Genomic DNA, 16,653 nt, shown 5'->3' with positions numbered 1-16,653 from the left:
TAAGAAATTATAATATAACTGGATCAAAGCCAGATTGCCTCTATGTCCTCCTTATTAGCAAGCATTTTGCTCCGCCGAATATCTCTATCTGCGTGCAAATCTGCTGGAAATTTGTTCTCGGGGCCCTCTAAATCATTTCCTTCAAAGAAGCCAACAACGACGGTCCGTACTGGAAGGATGCCCATCCAACGACTCCCAGAGTTGGCAAAGCAACGGCGCTTAACCTGAGGAGGGCTGCCGTCATTCTCGGCTTCATGAAACCGTCAACCAGTTTCTTGAAATTCGCAGGGTCGTTAGGTATCGGGTATGGCTCGTCTGGAACTGGCAAGCCAAGGAAAGGGCAAATGTCCTCCCAATCCACACCGTTCTCAAGCGTGATGACGTGCAAACGATCCGCTGGAATGACATCCTTGGCCAATTTGATACTATTATGGACTATTAGTCTTGTTCAATTCTCGTCCCGTCCGTTAGGCTCTGATCCACGTACTAGTCATTGTAATATGCGTAGAGCTCCCGCTCGTTGTCTGGGTGACCGGGCCGCGTGCCCGCAGCAAGGCCACCGTAAATGAGGGCAGTGACTCTCATGAATTCGGAGAGGAGGGGATCGAAGTGCTTCACGATATTCATAGGAAACCTCTCTGACATTTGCACCAAGTCGCCCGCCGAATTGTTGACGGATTTTGCCCACTTCTCGGGTTGTCGTTCAGTGAGGATGAATTTCACATCTGGGTCTTCTGCGTACGCTTCGAGGAGATCTTTGCCCATGTAACTAGGGATTTCGACAATACACTAGGCATTTTTAGTTGCAAGACCACTTTGGCTCAAGCTGGATGAAAGTTGGGGTAAGAAGATATCGACTCACGTCGTACTCGGCCATCCACTTATCAAAATCAGCCTTGTTGTATCGTCTGATTCCAGACAACCGGTTGAACTGCGCAGTGAGTGCCTCATTGAAGAATCTCAGATGCGGCAAGCCGTTATTAAGAACGCACTCGGAGAAGTGGTATGACTTGAAACCCAGTATGTTCATTGCGTTGAACATACTCATAGTTCCTGAGCTAGATCGGCCCTTTTAGATTAGCATATTGCATTCTTTTGCAGACCAGGCTACAGGGATTCCACAATCTTACCGACTAGGGCTGGCCACGACCACCTTTACAGGTCGGACTTTGGCCGGAGCGGGAGCCTGATCAATGTGTCGTGACATCTTGGTGAAGGTGCAACTTTCGAGAGGAAGGAAATCAAGCTTAGGAGGGAGCAGCTTTGCTTTATGGAACTCAAAAAAATAGAGAGAGGTGGGGGTTGTAGCTGACCACCGTATCTGTGAATTTAGGTCGAACAGCTGGTGGGGGGGGCTTAAAGCAACCACTCAGTGACCTCTGCGGTCTACTGGTTCCGTGGCAAGGCTGGTGGGCACTCATATTTGGCCCAGCCACGAGCGGGATATCAGAACTACTTTTAGTGATGCAACCTTAACCTTGGTAGGTTTGTCAGCCTATGAGGATGATTTGTCAGGACTGAGGCTCTGACTGGTGAGATGCTAAACAATTTCTCATTCCCCAACTTCACAAACCGGACAGAGTTTGGACCCACCGCCAGTCAGCAGCTGGAATATGGATGTCTGTCCTCTCCAGTCTCGGTGAAGCGATTGGGAGCTTAAGGCCCGTTCAGGGGGTCTTGAGAGGGCAGAGGAATCTCAACCCGAATAAGCTGGCACGATTAATATCATTGAGTTTTGTTTCCTCGTCTATGTCCTGTTCAAGGAGTGAGACCTTGCCACGGGAGAGCACTAGGTCAGAAAAGGCAAATGCACCCAGTGGACATTGATGACTGATCATCGATTTTCAAGCGGTCAGGGGTTTCTGATCTGGAGAATCCATCACTCTATCATTTGCAAGACGGACACAGAGGATCTATCTTTATTATTATTAGTTGAACTTATTCTTGAATTCCACCTGGCCCTAGCTCTGTGAAAGTTTCCGACGAAGCATGGTGCACGCGGGGACACTCGTCTTCTTGATCTTCGGTCAGCATCCGACCACTCATTGACCGAAGCCTTTTGCTTTTGTTTTCTTTGCCAAATTTGAGTGCGTCTAATCTCCCGTAAGCTTGTATCTTGAAACTATAAATCTTATCTTCGAGGTAGATATAGATCTGATCACGCGATTCGCCTCTAAAATGGGGCCATCCCGAGACACGCTCATTGCCCAACCGCAACTTAAGCTTATTTGCTATGAGGCTCTGAGATCAGACTTCTTCTTCTTCTCCTTCTTCTTCTTCCTCTTAGATTTCAGCATTTTTGCACCAATAATCTTTGCATCTATTTCCATAATTTCAGACCGTGTTGGATCTATTGGTGATTCTTCTTTAACTTCAACATGACCGCACACGTGTTAAATCTCCCCTCGCTAACCACACATCAGGTACGAAATGCGACTTGGAAATTGGCAGAACGAGAGCAAGCGATCGTCATTATCTATCCGCTTCTATAGAGCCCCAGCAAGTAATATTATGATATAAAATAGAAGAAATAGTGAGAAAAGAAAGCGATAGCCAAATTCCACCCTCTAGATCACCATCGATCACCATTCGGGTTGATTCCCAATGAGCCCCCGGGCTCCTGACGAACCTGCGACCTAGTCCCGATATCTAACACGTTGGAACCTGGGGAAGACTCCGATAGTGGTGGTAGTCGTCGTGGTCGTCTCCGTGAGAATGCCCGTTAAATTAAGTGTACGACTCGTTGTCGCATTCGCGAAAGTTCTCGTCGTGTTAGTGACTATTGCGGTGATGTTTCCCATCATCTCGCGTCGGACTATACCAGGAGGGCTGCGTCGAGTGATGGTCTGGGTACCTTGGCTGCCACGAGGGGTTGTTGGGCGGGTAGATTCCGTTGTTGTGAGGGGAGTGGATAGAGTGCTACTGCCAGTGCGAGGAGGGATGGTGCTGCTGAAGCCGGGGCCCATTGGAGTCGAGCTGCGTGTGGTCGGGATGCTGGTGGTGCTAGGTAGACCGCTAGAGCTTGAATGAGCGGCTGAGCTCGGTGGTCTGATTGATGAAGAATTACTGAATCGAATGCTGGAGCTGGGGGTCGAAATGGCCGGGGTTGAGAATGGTAGAGACGAGGAGGTAGATGTGCTCGGAGGAGGGCCGAAACATTCGGTGACGGTTGTTGTGACTGTTGCCAGGGGACAGCTGCTGATTGTAATTGTCGTTTGATGGGTGGTCACACTCGGGGGACAGGCAGCACAGAGAGCTGTAGCAATTTCACAGATGGCAGACGAGAGTGATTGCGAGGAAGCCACGGCAGGTGTAGTGGTGGGAGGGCAAGCGGTTGATATGTGACATTGGCTATTGCAAGGGCTTTGATCATTGGATTCCCGAGCCATGAGCATAGCACCCATTAGATCAGGATTGACTCTTTGTCCCAGTTTGGCATTGGCATCGCGTTCAATATTAGAAGCCTCCTCGCCTCGAACTGGGGAGCCGACGAACAAGATGCAAGAAACGGCCAGCAGGGACCAGCAGTTCTTCGAAAACATGATCGAAGCCAGCTATATCGGTGCACGATCCCCAAAGAAAAGAACACAGTCGGGATCAATTTTCGCTTGAATTGCAATTTGCGTATGGCGGCCAATCCGATTGCTGAACAAACGAGCTCGACGGAGACAAGCGCCGGATAGTATTTTCGCCAGGAAAGCGAGAATCAAGAGCAATAGAAGCAAGAGCAAAGCACACTGCAAAAGCAAGACAGTGTGGGATCATAAACACTATCTAGGAGAAGATCAAGTCTGGATTGCAGCAAAGACCTCGTAATATGTAGCGCACCGGAATTTTCTCCTCATAGTGATCCGTACTCGATGTCATGACACATTCCTTTGGGAGTCGGAACTTAAGAAAACATTGCATATTTGAGTTTCGGTGTCGTCTAGCCTTAGGTTTGCCCCTGTGTTTATGGTGCCGTGGTGCTGAGCAGGTTTGGGACGTCCTATTGGAAATCATCGGAAGGTTGATGCCACGGTTGGGCTTCCCGGCTACCCTCATCGTGACTTTCCGGTTACATAGACCGTGATGGGGTCGAGGTACCTGGGCGGAAGTCTCATGCGAGAGATTTTCACGGCCAGATGCAATCTAGGTGAACGGTAAAAAGCACCGGTCCACTTTTGATGACCTCCCTTCGGGGCCAAATTCCAACTTTTAAGGCAGGAGCTCTCGAGCTTGTTCGATCAAACCGAATGATCGCATCACACGGTTAGTTAGGTATTTAATAACTGTACAAATGTCTGAAATTTTGTATTAATGAATTGTATTTTATCTTTATTGACTGAAGAACATTGGGAGAAGCTATATACCGAACTTGAAAGCCAGCCATGTCGACACGGATGCACTTGGTGGTCGCTTGAAATAACAAATAACATCAACGCCAATGTGAGAAAATAATTTTGACAATTGAAATTAAACAATAAGAGAAAAATTCCTTTCGCCGTCAAATCACTTTTGGTCTATGGGTCGTAAAGCCGTGCGATGGTGAGAAATTATAAAGCCGAGCCTGCATCAGGTGCCCGTTTGATGAGGGAGAAGAATCTAGTAGACGGCGAAGGGGCGACGCCAGCCGACTTCGATGACCTTGACAGCGGTACAGCATGCCAGACCAACAGCGTAGCAGGCGGTGGTGAAAGCAATGAGGCCCCAATACTGTCCGTCGCAACGAGTCAGGATTTCACCAGCAATCGGTATGCCGGTAAGAGTTCTGGTAGAGAACGGACGGTACGTTAGTTCAAAGCACGAATGACATTAGAGGTAACAAGGGAAGGCTCACCCAAAGCTCACTATGGTGTAGGCAGTTGCATAATACCGACCATAATGCTCGGTCTTGCATAGCTGTCCAACACAGACGGGTGTCAGGCTAATATTGCTGCCGCTAGCGAAACCAAACACCAAAGCATAAATGACAAGCAAAGCCAAGCTGTTGCCGGCAGGAAGCCAAAGGCACGCATTGCAGAGCAAGCACAGAGCCACGGTTACGATTAGAGCATTGAAACGGCCCAGGAAATCTGCAAAGAACCCCGGAAGCGATCGGCCGAAGAAAGAACCCACGTTCAAGATGGCCAGGATTTGGTAAGAGAACTCGGTGGAAAAGCCGTGGGCCAGAGCATATGAGGAGATGTAACTGATAGGGACGAAGAGGCCCCATTCGATGAAGAAGACGCTCGCCGTAGTCAAAGTGAATCGTATGTCACGGAAGATGCGGAAATCGGGCAAGACATTCTCCTTCGAGAATTCCTTCTTGGGTAATCGAGATTTGATGAGGAGGTTCGCGAATCCAAAGGCGATCAAACAGATCAATGCGATGACGCGAGTAGCCCAACCCCATCCAATTTTTGGGAACAGGGCTTGCAGAATCAAAGGAAAGGCTATGCCTCCAACGGAGCCACCAGTAGCTGCGATTCCGGTTGCGAGTCCTCGTCGTGCATAGAAGTAATGACCGATCGCAGCGATGGCTGGGGTGAAGATGAGAGAGACACCGACTCCGCCAAGAACACCTATCGTCAGCATAAAATGCCAGTACTTGGTGCAGAAACTAAGGAGGATGATCATGGCTATTTCACAAATCGATCCGGCGAGAACAAGAAAACGAGGTCCTTGCGCATCGAAGATGGGTCCAATCTGCACACCGCAGAAGAAGGTCAGGAAGGCGTACATGCCGAAGATCCATCCTATGCTACCGGAGCTGTAATCTTTCAACTGGTGGCTCTCAATGTATGCCTGAAGTGTGCCGATGGTGTTGAGAAGCCCCAGAGATCCAAAAAGACCGAGGAAGCTGCCAAGAACCACAAGCCATGCTTCCAGTCCTCCTTCCGGGTAAGTGTTTCCTTCTGCGTCTGTGGTCACTCTGCTCATAGGATCTCTGTGAACAGATCTATGCGACGGAGCTATTGTTGACGCCGTCCGGTGGAAATCACCTTCGTCTTGCGCAGAAGTCTGCTCTTGTTCGGGTAGCTGGTGGGTTGAATCTGCCGGGGTCTGCTTCTCGGGATCTGTCACTTTGGTCGTGGTCTTTTGCAACTCTACTTGCGCTGTCTTCTCATCGTAGTCGGTGGTAGTCTGCATCTCGGTAGCCGCAGCTATGATGCCCTCGTCAGCATGATTGCTATCTGAGAGGGCGTGGTCATCGTGAGCAGCTGCATCGGATGTGTTGTTGTTGGGCTGGACCTCGGTGGACATCATACGCGGAGTCTCCCAGTATGTTTTCCGCAATGATGAATGCCGTAATGATATTTATGATGCTTTGTCCAGTATGAAACTGTTGGTTGTCTTTAAGTCTGACAATAAAGCCAAGTTGGGAAGTTGGATGGCATTAACAGAAAGGCACAGAGAGCGAGAGGGGTCCCCATTAGCAATCAAATAAGCCGCAGTCATCATCCAGACCCCGGGTATCTCAAAGGTAGCGCATAGAGCGGAATACTCCCCATTGGCCTTGGGCGTGTTTTTAGGGGGGTTTCTATGCCCTTTTCGGCTCAGGACAAAAATTTTCGAACCAAGATCTGGATGGCTATTGGTACGTAGGGCCTTGGCGGAGCGGGTGAGTCGCCTCCACTTCCGCATTTAGATGTTACTGAAGGGAGCTACGCTATTAAGAAACCACATGGCTGGGGGGCGTGTCACTTTTGTGTAGATGAGCAGGGATCTTCATTGCTAATCTGATTTCCAGAAGACTCTCATTGCCCTAGGCGCCCGATAGAGCGCCACTGTTGACTGTTGTATAGGGCAAACTGTCCGAAGTGCGTCATGCAGCTCCTCGGAGAAATTACCAAATCACATCATCATCTCACCGCTAAAATTTCCGAACACTAGGCGGGAGCACCCGACAAGTCATTTTCGATGAGTTACACTTTCATATCATCAACAACTAACTATTCAGTGTACCTAGTAATTACAGAACAAAGGGGAAACAGCATCGCCTGACATATTAATGGTGATATTGATCACCTTCTAGGGCCGTAGGGGCGTAAGCAACGTTTTCCTGCACGATATTACTATGACCAATCGAGTTACACCTGACGAACTACAAATTGTAGTACATATATATATTCATGCTTTTCCAAAAACAAACAAACTTGGCGGAAAGTTTTGTAAGGTATCCATAGTCATCCACTCGGCAATCTACAAAGAACAAAGCACCCAGATGACCATATAATCATCATTCTTACTGGCTCAAAGTCTAGCTAGCTAACCTCTCGGTGATTCATATTACATGCTCGATCAACTGCCCTAGACAAGTACTTCAAGCAGTGGAGATCAATAATTTCTCCTTCATGTAGCACATTTCCTGACCAGCTCATATACAACTGGGCTTGTGGTTTAGTGGTATAATACTCCCTTAGCATGGGAGTGGTCCGGGGTTCGATTCCCCGCGAGTCCAGCTTATATTTTTTTGGGGTTTGTTTTTTTTTGGTTTGTTTTCTCCTCATGTCGGTCTCAAGCGACCTGGAAATCTCCTGGAAACATAGATTTCTTTGGGATTCATGAAAAAAAGCTTGAACAAGACCTGAGTGGACCACAGCAAGGACTACAATCATTGGTGGGTATATTAGTTTGTTGATGCTTGATACATTTGCAATTCGAGCTCTAAGGTTCTTCCTGCACTTTCGATCCTTCATCCCCGCTAAGAAGAAATAACACTCGAGTGTAAGAGATATCTGCTATTTTATTAGCGCCGGAGCTCTAGAATCGGATAATCAGGGAGGGACCGATGGCCGTTTGAGTCATCTCTGTTGGGTCCCGGCCTGTTTACAACGTTTGTGCAGATGTTTGCGTTCGGACGGCTTTATCTGATCATTTTGCTTATTATTGAGTTAGATGATATGGCTAGGCTCATATGTGTCAAACCAACTTATGGATTGGGCATTTGTCCTTATCACTGAGTTGCAAGGGTTGGTGTTGTTAGCTCGTGCTGGCTAGCTCGTTTGTACTTTCTAGCACGGTCCAGCTGATAAGAAACACGGCACGAGGTCCCTTATCGCATGCAATTTGCCAGACCAGCCACATCCGATCAACAGAGTTTCATCTCAAGCCGAGGCTCTGTCCAAGAGTAACATCCGAATATGCAGGCACTGACCAACAGATGCCCCCCGAATCAAAGATCAAAAAGCTTAGCATTATCTTCACCATGGGATAGGCCTTATACGAAGCGCTAGAATCATCTTTTGAACATTCTACGATCAGGTACCATTGCAGCTCCCAATTCGCAGGAACGCCATTGTCCCCGCACAATACCACAAGCTTTGCCTCGGCGGGTATGATTGTCAGGGGTTGACTACATACTTAGTTCATCTCAATAACCCCGACCAATCCAATACCGACCGCACAGACTGCCTCATCGGGAGAGGCGGTCCGCTGACCCAGGTTCTTTGTTGTTATGCAATATGATGCCTTTTGCTGTAGTCAGTTCTTCACGCCACCCCCATGCGCGATTTAACCGAGCGGGGTGAACACCACGGAATACGGTAGATAGAGAGGCTATGTTCTCTGCAGATGAGGGGAAAAAGATAACCCAGGCCAATTGAATGAGGTTCCTTGTTTGCCGCCTATACGAGCTTCATCATCGCGAGAGATCCATTTCCCGGAATCCGACGCTGGCCCGGCAAGCCCTAATTTACTGCGTTCCGCGTCGAAGCGCCCGAGGACCATGAAGTCCAACGGAATTTCCTCGTTTGTTGGACATCTTGGGAGCAATAAAGAATCGCCTCAGAGCCGTGGCCGAAATGAATTCATCAGGCACGATACGGCAGACAGCGCCCCATCGCGAGACCAAATCAGCTGTCGAGATCCTGACGACCTGCCATCTCAAGTTAGGCGGGACGGTCTACCCCGCCTGCACAGATGTCTTTGGCTGATATCAGTGGCTTTTTGGCCGGAATTGGGGTTGCATTCGGAGGCGTAGAAGAAGCATTCGCCTAGCCGCATTTTAAGTAGCTTGGTGGGCCAACGCCAAGCCATACTGGGCCTGGAGTCCCCCAATCGCCACGCCGAAGGAAATGGAGAGATACTTGGAACTGCTCGTTTATCTGTGTTGGCCGCACGTCTCCCCGTGCCATTTAAATAGGCTCCATTGCTCCACTCCATTCGTGAGTAGATCGGTGTGCAGGGGACCTCCTTTTCTACTTCTCTCGAGTTTGGGTTCTTCGCACCCTTCATCTTTACAGGATGCTGTTTAAATCAATCCTGGCCTCGGCTGTGCTGGCCCTTTCCCTGGGCGTGGACACTGTTGTTGCATCTAAACACGGACGTCTCGCACAGCTCGCCCGTGATCCTCTGGAGAGAGCCAAGCGGGCCGTCGATAATGGCCATGCTAAGCCAATCCGCTCCACAAAGGACTACCGTTTCTTGAACGAGAAGACTAAGAGTAAGTGAAATCTAAAAAACAATGGACGATGATGTGGGTTTGCGACTGACTGACCCTTTCAGAAAACCTGGTTCAGCACCTTCCCGACGTCCCCTTTGATATCGGCGAGATGTACTCGGGCCTCATGCCCATTGACATGCATAATGAGTCGCGGGCGCTTTTCTATATCTTCCAACCTACCATTGGAGAGCCCGTTGACGAAGTCACCATCTGGATGAATGGCGGACCTGGCTGCAGTTCCATGGAAAGCTTTCTCCAGGAGACTGGGCGCTTCCTTTGGCTGCCAGGTACTTATGCACCCGTGGAGAACCCATACTCTTGGGTCAACTTGACCAACGTGCTCTGGTATGTACTTACCAGAAGAATGGAAAGTAAGAAGTCTTGAGAAGTGCATGTACTGACCTGGCTCATCTTACAGGGTTGACCAGCCAGTCGGAACCGGCTACTCCATTGGTACGCCTACTGCCACTACCCAGGAGGAGACTGCACAGGACTTTGTGAAGTTCTTCAAGAACTTCCAACAGACATATGGTATTAAGAACTTCAAGATCTACGTGACGGGTGAGAGCTATGCTGGCCGCTACGTCCCATACATCTCGGCTGCCATGCTCGACGAGAAGGACAAGGAGTACTTCGACCTGCAGGGTGCATTGGCATATGATCCCTGCATTGGTCAATTCGATTACGTCCAGGAGGAAATTCCCGTTGTTCCCTTCGTGAAGGAGAATAAGAACCTCTTCAACTTCAACGAGACATTCATGGCTGAACTGGAGCACCTCCACCAGTCATGTGGCTATGCCGATTTCATCGACAAGTACCTGACCTTCCCTCCACCCAAGGAGCAGCCGCCTCTCTTCTTCAACTACACCAGCATGGCGAGCTGTGATGTCTTCGACATGGTATACAATGAAATCTTCAACATCAACCCCTGCTTCGATCTGTACGAGGTGAACCTGATGTGCCCATTGCAGTGGGATGTGCTTGCCTTCCCGACTTCACTAGTCTACCAACCCGCCGGTGCGACGGTGTACTTCGACCGAGCGGACGTCAAGAAGGCCCTACACGCACCCAATGTGACTTGGGCCGAATGCTCCAACAACCCGGTCTTCGTCGGCGGCAGCTCTGGTCCCGAGCAAGAGGGTGACACCTCGGCGAACCCGATCGAGCACGTCCTGCCGCAGGTCATCGAGGCTACAAACCGTGTTCTCATCGGCAACGGCGACTTCGATATGGTCATCATCACTAACGGCACCCTGCTGGCCATCCAGAACATGACCTGGAACGGCCACCTCGGTTTCCAGGAGAAGCCTTCCACCCCAATTGATATTAAGATCCCAGATCTCCAGTACAAGGATATCTTTGCGGAGAACGGCGCTTCCTCTCTGGATGGTGCCCAGGGTATCATGGGTGTTCAGCACTATGAGCGTGGTCTCATGTGGGTGGAGACCTACCAGTCCGGACACATGCAGCCGCAGTACCAGCCTCGTGTGGCCTACCGCCACCTGGAATGGTTGCTGAAGCGCACCGAGGAGATCTAAAGGTGTCTATAAATATAGTCGACATTTCATTGCATTGCGATGGTTAGCATTGGGCGAGCCGTGCAGATGAACACTTAGTCCTGTATATAGTGACGAAGCACATAATAATATGTATTGTCCACCAAGAAAGTCCGGATTTTCTCATAGCTGGCTCGACTACTTCTGACTGTAAGCGCGCGTTGGCCGCAACTTGACTAGCATAGTTCATTGCAGAACATTTCGTGCGAACGTTCAAGAAGTAAGTGTATTTCAATGCCGAGTTTACATACCCCGAAATTTTTTAAACCGGGCCGTGAACATCCGTCTTACAGCTGCTTGTGGCATAGAGATCCCGAATTTAGCGCCTTCGATATGCAGCTGTGAAGACTGCCGAGTATAAAATGAGGTTTTCCGCGGGAAACTCCTAGTGTCTTTAGCCTGTGATGTCAAATGCCGGGACTGGCCTGCCCATTTGAGTATAAATTTTCTTCGCCAAGATTGGGGCCGGGGGAATTCGAGGCAGCTTATCAACGAATTGGTGGTGTATCAGTGCTTCTGTACTCGACATCAGCCGCCACGCTGGTTAAGAACACATGTATGAGATACGGATCGTGTAGTTGATACAGCAAACTCTTTTGGGGACGACGCCCGCCGTTCGTGCATGTTGCATGCATATCTTGGGCTGGATAATCTATAGGCAAATGGTTTTAATTTGGGTAAGGAATCAGACCTATAAAACTCTCGGCACTTGGATACCGAAAATGCTCAAGTAGTTCTATTGTCAACCAGGCTGGAAATGATCCTCATCTAATTTTTGTATATGGTGGCAGGTCATTCAATCTGTTTACACCGCTTGTTGACATTAGATCGAAGACTTTTAGTCCTTACTGTAGAAAGTAACGCTGATACTTGATCACAATACCAATTGAATTGCTTATTCCAGAAGGAGTAAACCATTCAATCTAAATTGTGCAGCCTGTTTATACGTACCCACAAATTCATGTTGTACAACTGATGCCTCGGATCCCTGTAGCGCCATACCCAGTCTGCGCCAAGAGCCAGGGGCTATCCGCCCAATAGGCTCTTTAGGTTCTTCCAGATCGTTGCAGGGGTTTGAAGAGGGTGTGAAAATTTTTATATCGCTCAGTGGAGTGAAAAAACCCAAGAAATCCTGTTTCTCTTGAGTGATACAGTAATAATGCAGTCCTATGTTAGTCTCCTTTTTCTGACGAGATAATCCCATCCCACATGGTATGATGGTGCGTGGTCTCCAGACGGTTGGTGCCGTCCTGAACCCACCGAGAATAATGAGGGGTCATCCCGTATTTTGCTCGCATGTCGTTGCCGAGGGACTCTGCGACGTCTGCTTTCTCTTTGTTCTTTTTCCAAGTGGACCCGGTAAGAATCAAGTTTCACACCAAGGCCAGAAAAACATAAAATGAACAGCGCGACTGCCAGAGGCGTTACGACAAGCAGTGGTATGGGCGTTGCGGCGGGCGGCGCCTCCCAGCGCCATCGGTACAAGGGTGAGTCTCGGATCGTGAAGTGGTAATCTACGAGCCAACAAAAGATCCATTTTCAACAGGCTCTGGTGCTTTTCATTGGTCTCGGCAAAACGAAAATACGGCGCTCGCCCATGGACTTCCTCGATTTCCCGGAAGCGGCAAGATTCGCGCCTCTGCCAAGAAGTTGGAGACGAAATGGGTTGGGTGCTCGACTCCGGGCTGAGAGGCTCACCGTTGGGTTGGGGGCTCATTAGGTGTCACAAGGATTGATTAGAAACATCAATGTAGTCATCCTGCCTGAGAATAATCTGCAAGTTGAAAGATTGACTTACTGTTGACGAGTGTAAAAGGAAAAGAAACACGAGGGATGACAGGAACGAGGCAGTGGGATCGGGATGACGTCTGTGCCGCACAACGTGGAGATGAGAACTGTGTCCGGCCCGTGTTTTGTCCGGTTTTGGGATTACCAGTTGACTGGAGGACACTCTTGACCCCGTTGTCGAACCGTGAAGTCATGCATAGATAGTACTATACACGTCAAGTCGATCATATGGATTAACCTGCTTGATCCTAGTACAAATATAAGAATATCTAAGCGGTTATGAGTAGGTTTATATGCGATACTGTAAATCGGCTTTTGTACTTTGTTCAGCTCGGCTCGTGTAATTTACGCTACAGTTCAAAATAGCCCCAATCGCCCACTCCGGCCGATGGAATTGGGTCCCACTGCAAAGGCCAAACCGGCTGGGTTTCGTGTGCTCATTGGCAAACGACATCCTACCACTCAAAGAAAAATTTTCATCCCTTTGCTTCTTTCGTAGTCGGACGAACCCGATCGCCGAGAAATACCGACTGGATGGCCTGATTCTTTTGCCTCTGCATATCTTGAACTACTTGGTCGAGGTTGTGGCGGATTTGCCTCTCTAGAGCCGTGTCTCTGCAGCATGCATAGCATGTATTCACATTACGACGACCACTTTGTATATACGCCCACGAAAAGTCCTCGTCAGGGCCCATTCTCAAAAGGACTTAGCGCCGTCCGCCCTTCGCGCTAGACCCGTAATAGGCCCGTTTTCTCTACCATTGAGCCAATGCTGGCCTGGCCGCATTTTGTACCGCAGAACGGCCAACCCGTAATTTAATCCATTTCGAAGGGAAAAAGATAGGAAAGGGAAGGAGGGATGCTGCATTCTGTGAGACCGTGGATTCTATATATTCTCTCATCTGTCCCACCCTTTGACCATTTTTCCCTTCTTCTTTCGTCCGTCCAAGTTCCTCGTCTTTACTTCCCCGCTCTCCACATTCTCTCTCCTCTTCTGGGTCCGGGGTATAGCTTCATACAGCTTTCCTCACCCACTCTCTTTCCACGGAACAGTTTGTTTCTGGGTTAAATTTAGGTCGAGCCTGTCCTCTGATTTTGTCAAAAGTCAAAAGAAGCAAAAACAACAGAAAGAATTGGTCTAATCTTCGGAGACCTACCATCAAGAAGGCTATTCTGCAACAGACGACTACTTTGAAGTAGCAATTCGACTTTGCGCCCAATCGACCGTTGCGAACACCCATTCTTCCATTGCGGCACCTTTCAACTCTCCCTGTGCGAACTTGCCCACGACTTCACGATCTTATCCGCCCGGTTCACGATTTAGGACTCGACGTGCGCCGCTGCTTCCATTGCGCCATTCTGTAGTCTTGCCCCAACGGTCAACTTACGATAACTTGCCTTATACACGAAGTTTTCGACAAATTCTTTGCAGATAGCAGCGATTCGTTTTTTTGGCCCTGAGCAACAAGCCCCACAAGCTCACTCTATTTTCATCAGTTTCGAACGCGACTTGCCTATAAACCGCCAACATGGGTCTCCTCTCAAAGCTGACCCCTTTCAAGAAAGATCGCCAGAATTTCCCGGGAGTGGTGATACCACTGGCCGATGCTCCTGCCCACAAATCTACAAACACGGATGAAAAGGCCCGCAAGTCTTTGGACCGTGCGCCTTCCTCCGAGAATGGCTCTGCTGGGTCGCTCGGTGAATCGAGCCACTTGACTCTCGAGGCTCTTCGTGCGGAGGTGGAGTCTGATATCTCCACTTCCGGCCGTGATTCGTTATATGATCGTATGTGCCATTGTCCCTCTCAATTCGTTCTTGAATCTGTTTCCCAAAGCGCCTCTCTCGCCTTCCTTTCCCAGCGTGAACAAACAATCCTGTTCTGCGAGTAAAGATTTTCTGTCCGATTCTAATATTCGTATTCTTGCAGGTAAAGCAAAGGTGATCAATCGCGCCCTCCAGGATATTGGCATGGGCCGATATCAATGGGAGTTGTTCTTCCTATGTGGTTTCGGCTGGACCGCTGATAAGTAAGCCTATTTCCCTGGAAATCCGTTCTTTTTAGATGTTGGGAACCCAGCTAAAGTTTTTCTTCTTCTACTTAGTCTCTGGCTTCAGGTGAGAATTGTTGGATATAGTTCATGGTCACCTGGGCTGACGCTAACAATCTGTAGGGAGTTGCTCTAACATTGACACCTCTATCATATGAGTTCGGTATCTCCGAGTCGCATGTCCGATTCACAACTTGCGCGCTGTTCTTGGGTCTGTGCATCGGTGCCTCTTTCTGGGGTATCGCATCCGACATCATCGGTCGTCGATGGGCATTCAACACGACCTTGTTCCTTGCTGGTACCTTTGGCCTTGCTGCGGGTGGTGGTCCCACCTGGATTGGGTATGTAGCTAAACTTGTGTGCAGTGTGTTTTAACCATGGCTAACCTTGGATAGTGTTTGTGCTTTGTACTCCTGCCTTGGTCTTGGTGTTGGTGGAAATCTGCCGGTTGATGGCGCTCTCTTCCTCGAGTTCCTGCCCTTCGCCTCCGGTAATATGTTGACCATGTTGAGTGTTTGGTGGCCTATCGGTCAACTGATTGGCAGTCTGTTCGCCTGGGCATACATTCCCACCTTCAGCTGCTCTAGCATGGAAGGCTGTACCAAGGGCCAGAACTGGGGCTGGCGCTATCTGGTCCTCACCCTGGGTGCTCTCACTTTCTGCATGTTCGTCGCGCGATTCTTCTTCTTCCATCTGTACGAGTCGCCCAAGTTCCTGCTATCCCGCGGCCGCCAGGAAGAGGCCGTTGCATCGGTCCACGGGATCGCATACAAGAACAAGACCAAGACGTGGTTGACCAACGAGATCCTCAACGAGATCGGTGGCTATGCTGAGACCAAAGAGGAAGAGAAGCTCACCCACACCCAGATCGTAAAGCGCTTCTTCTCCAAGTTCTCCATGCAGCGTATCGGTCCTCTCTTCGCGACGAAGCGCTTGGGTTTCAGCACCGTCCTTCTCTGGTTCTGCTGGGCTACTATTGGCATGGGATACCCCCTGTTCAACGCCTTTTGCCTCAGTATCTCTCCAAATCGGGCGGTACCACCAACTCAAACTACATCACCTACCGCAACTACGCGATTACTTCGATCGTCGGCGTCCCCGGCTCAATACTGGCCTGCTACACCGTTGAAATCAAGTATATCGGCCGCAAGGGAACCATGGCCATCGCCACCATGATCACTGGCGTGTTGCTGTTCTGCTTCACTGCCTCCTCCAACTCCAATGTCCAGCTTGCCTGCACTTGTCTGGAGGCTTTCTTCCAGAATATCATGTACGGAGTGCTGTACGCTTACACCCCCGAGGTCTTCCCGGCCCCGGTCCGTGGTACTGCGACTGGTATCTGCAGCTGCCTGAACCGTATTGCTGGTCTGTGTGCTCCGCTGGTGGCTATCTATGCTGGTGGTAGTAGCCCTGATGCGCCGATCTATGCTTCCGGTGGACTGATTCTTGCTGCATTTATCGCGATGACATTACTCCCGATTGAGACTCGGGGTAAGCAGACTCTGTAAAGTGAATGGAAGATTGTATATGGGGCTTTTTGAGACATTACTTCCAAAACCTTTTTTTTTCTTTATTTCAGTTTGTCATGTTATGGAGCAACGCAAAGGACCTTCAACTTAGATATATACGCATGCTAGATACCATCATGAATTTCAATTAAATCAAAAAATTATTTTGATACGATATCTCTGCTTAGTAGTGTCTCGTAGTCTGAAGGCTCGTAGTCTGAAGGTGCATTTTAGGTCCGTTTCATCCTAAACGGACCTAATGTAAACCCGTGGAAAGAGGAATGAAAAGAGGGGTTGAAAAAAGTGTTAAAAAACCGGTTGAGATACTATAAGCGCCTCAAAAT

General features: G+C 49.2%; 6 protein-coding genes across 6 annotated transcripts; 3 read left to right on the top strand and 3 right to left on the bottom strand.

Annotated features, from left to right (window-relative positions):
- Positions 1 to 127: 127 nt before the first annotated feature.
- Positions 128 to 1,207, bottom strand: N7458_010317 (sulfotransferase family protein; the record flags this gene model as incomplete). The annotated part of the gene is made up of 4 exons (XM_056913699.1): positions 128 to 425; positions 488 to 789; positions 863 to 1,058; positions 1,131 to 1,207. The coding sequence occupies 4 exons, from the start codon at positions 1,205 to 1,207 to the stop codon at positions 128 to 130; spliced, it is 873 nt and encodes a 290-aa protein (XP_056762548.1).
- Positions 1,208 to 2,636: 1,429 nt separating this feature from the next.
- Positions 2,637 to 3,542, bottom strand: N7458_010316 (uncharacterized protein; the record flags this gene model as incomplete). Its single annotated transcript, XM_056913698.1, has 1 exon — positions 2,637 to 3,542. The coding sequence occupies one exon, from the start codon at positions 3,540 to 3,542 to the stop codon at positions 2,637 to 2,639; it is 906 nt and encodes a 301-aa protein (XP_056762547.1).
- Positions 3,543 to 4,584: 1,042 nt separating this feature from the next.
- N7458_010315 (MCT family MFS transporter) lies at positions 4,585 to 6,225 on the bottom strand (the record flags this gene model as incomplete). The annotated part of the gene is made up of 2 exons (XM_056913697.1): positions 4,585 to 4,750; positions 4,820 to 6,225. 2 exons carry the CDS (start codon positions 6,223 to 6,225, stop codon positions 4,585 to 4,587), a joined length of 1,572 nt encoding a protein of 523 aa, XP_056762546.1.
- Positions 6,226 to 9,207: 2,982 nt separating this feature from the next.
- On the top strand, positions 9,208 to 10,944 carry sxa2 (putative pheromone processing carboxypeptidase (Sxa2); the record flags this gene model as incomplete). The annotated part of the gene is made up of 3 exons (XM_056913696.1): positions 9,208 to 9,406; positions 9,469 to 9,751; positions 9,825 to 10,944. The coding sequence occupies 3 exons, from the start codon at positions 9,208 to 9,210 to the stop codon at positions 10,942 to 10,944; spliced, it is 1,602 nt and encodes a 533-aa protein (XP_056762545.1).
- A 1,417-nt stretch (positions 10,945 to 12,361) lies between these two features.
- Positions 12,362 to 12,651, top strand: N7458_010313 (uncharacterized protein; the record flags this gene model as incomplete). The annotated part of the gene is made up of 2 exons (XM_056913695.1): positions 12,362 to 12,449; positions 12,509 to 12,651. 2 exons carry the CDS (start codon positions 12,362 to 12,364, stop codon positions 12,649 to 12,651), a joined length of 231 nt encoding a protein of 76 aa, XP_056762544.1.
- Positions 12,652 to 14,279: 1,628 nt separating this feature from the next.
- On the top strand, positions 14,280 to 16,309 carry N7458_010312 (Sugar transporter; the record flags this gene model as incomplete). Its single annotated transcript, XM_056913694.1, has 6 exons — positions 14,280 to 14,538; positions 14,681 to 14,780; positions 14,856 to 14,868; positions 14,925 to 15,142; positions 15,197 to 15,749; positions 15,818 to 16,309. The coding sequence occupies 6 exons, from the start codon at positions 14,280 to 14,282 to the stop codon at positions 16,307 to 16,309; spliced, it is 1,635 nt and encodes a 544-aa protein (XP_056762543.1).
- Positions 16,310 to 16,653: the final 344 nt, after the last annotated feature.

Source organism: Penicillium daleae (genome assembly GCF_028827525.1).
Source record: "Penicillium daleae strain IBT 16125 chromosome Unknown utg000008l_segment0_segment0, whole genome shotgun sequence".
NCBI lineage: Eukaryota > Fungi > Ascomycota > Eurotiomycetes > Eurotiales > Aspergillaceae > Penicillium > Penicillium daleae.
The sequence above is the reverse complement of the archived record's forward strand: the minus strand, read 5'-3'. Positions and strand labels throughout refer to the sequence as shown.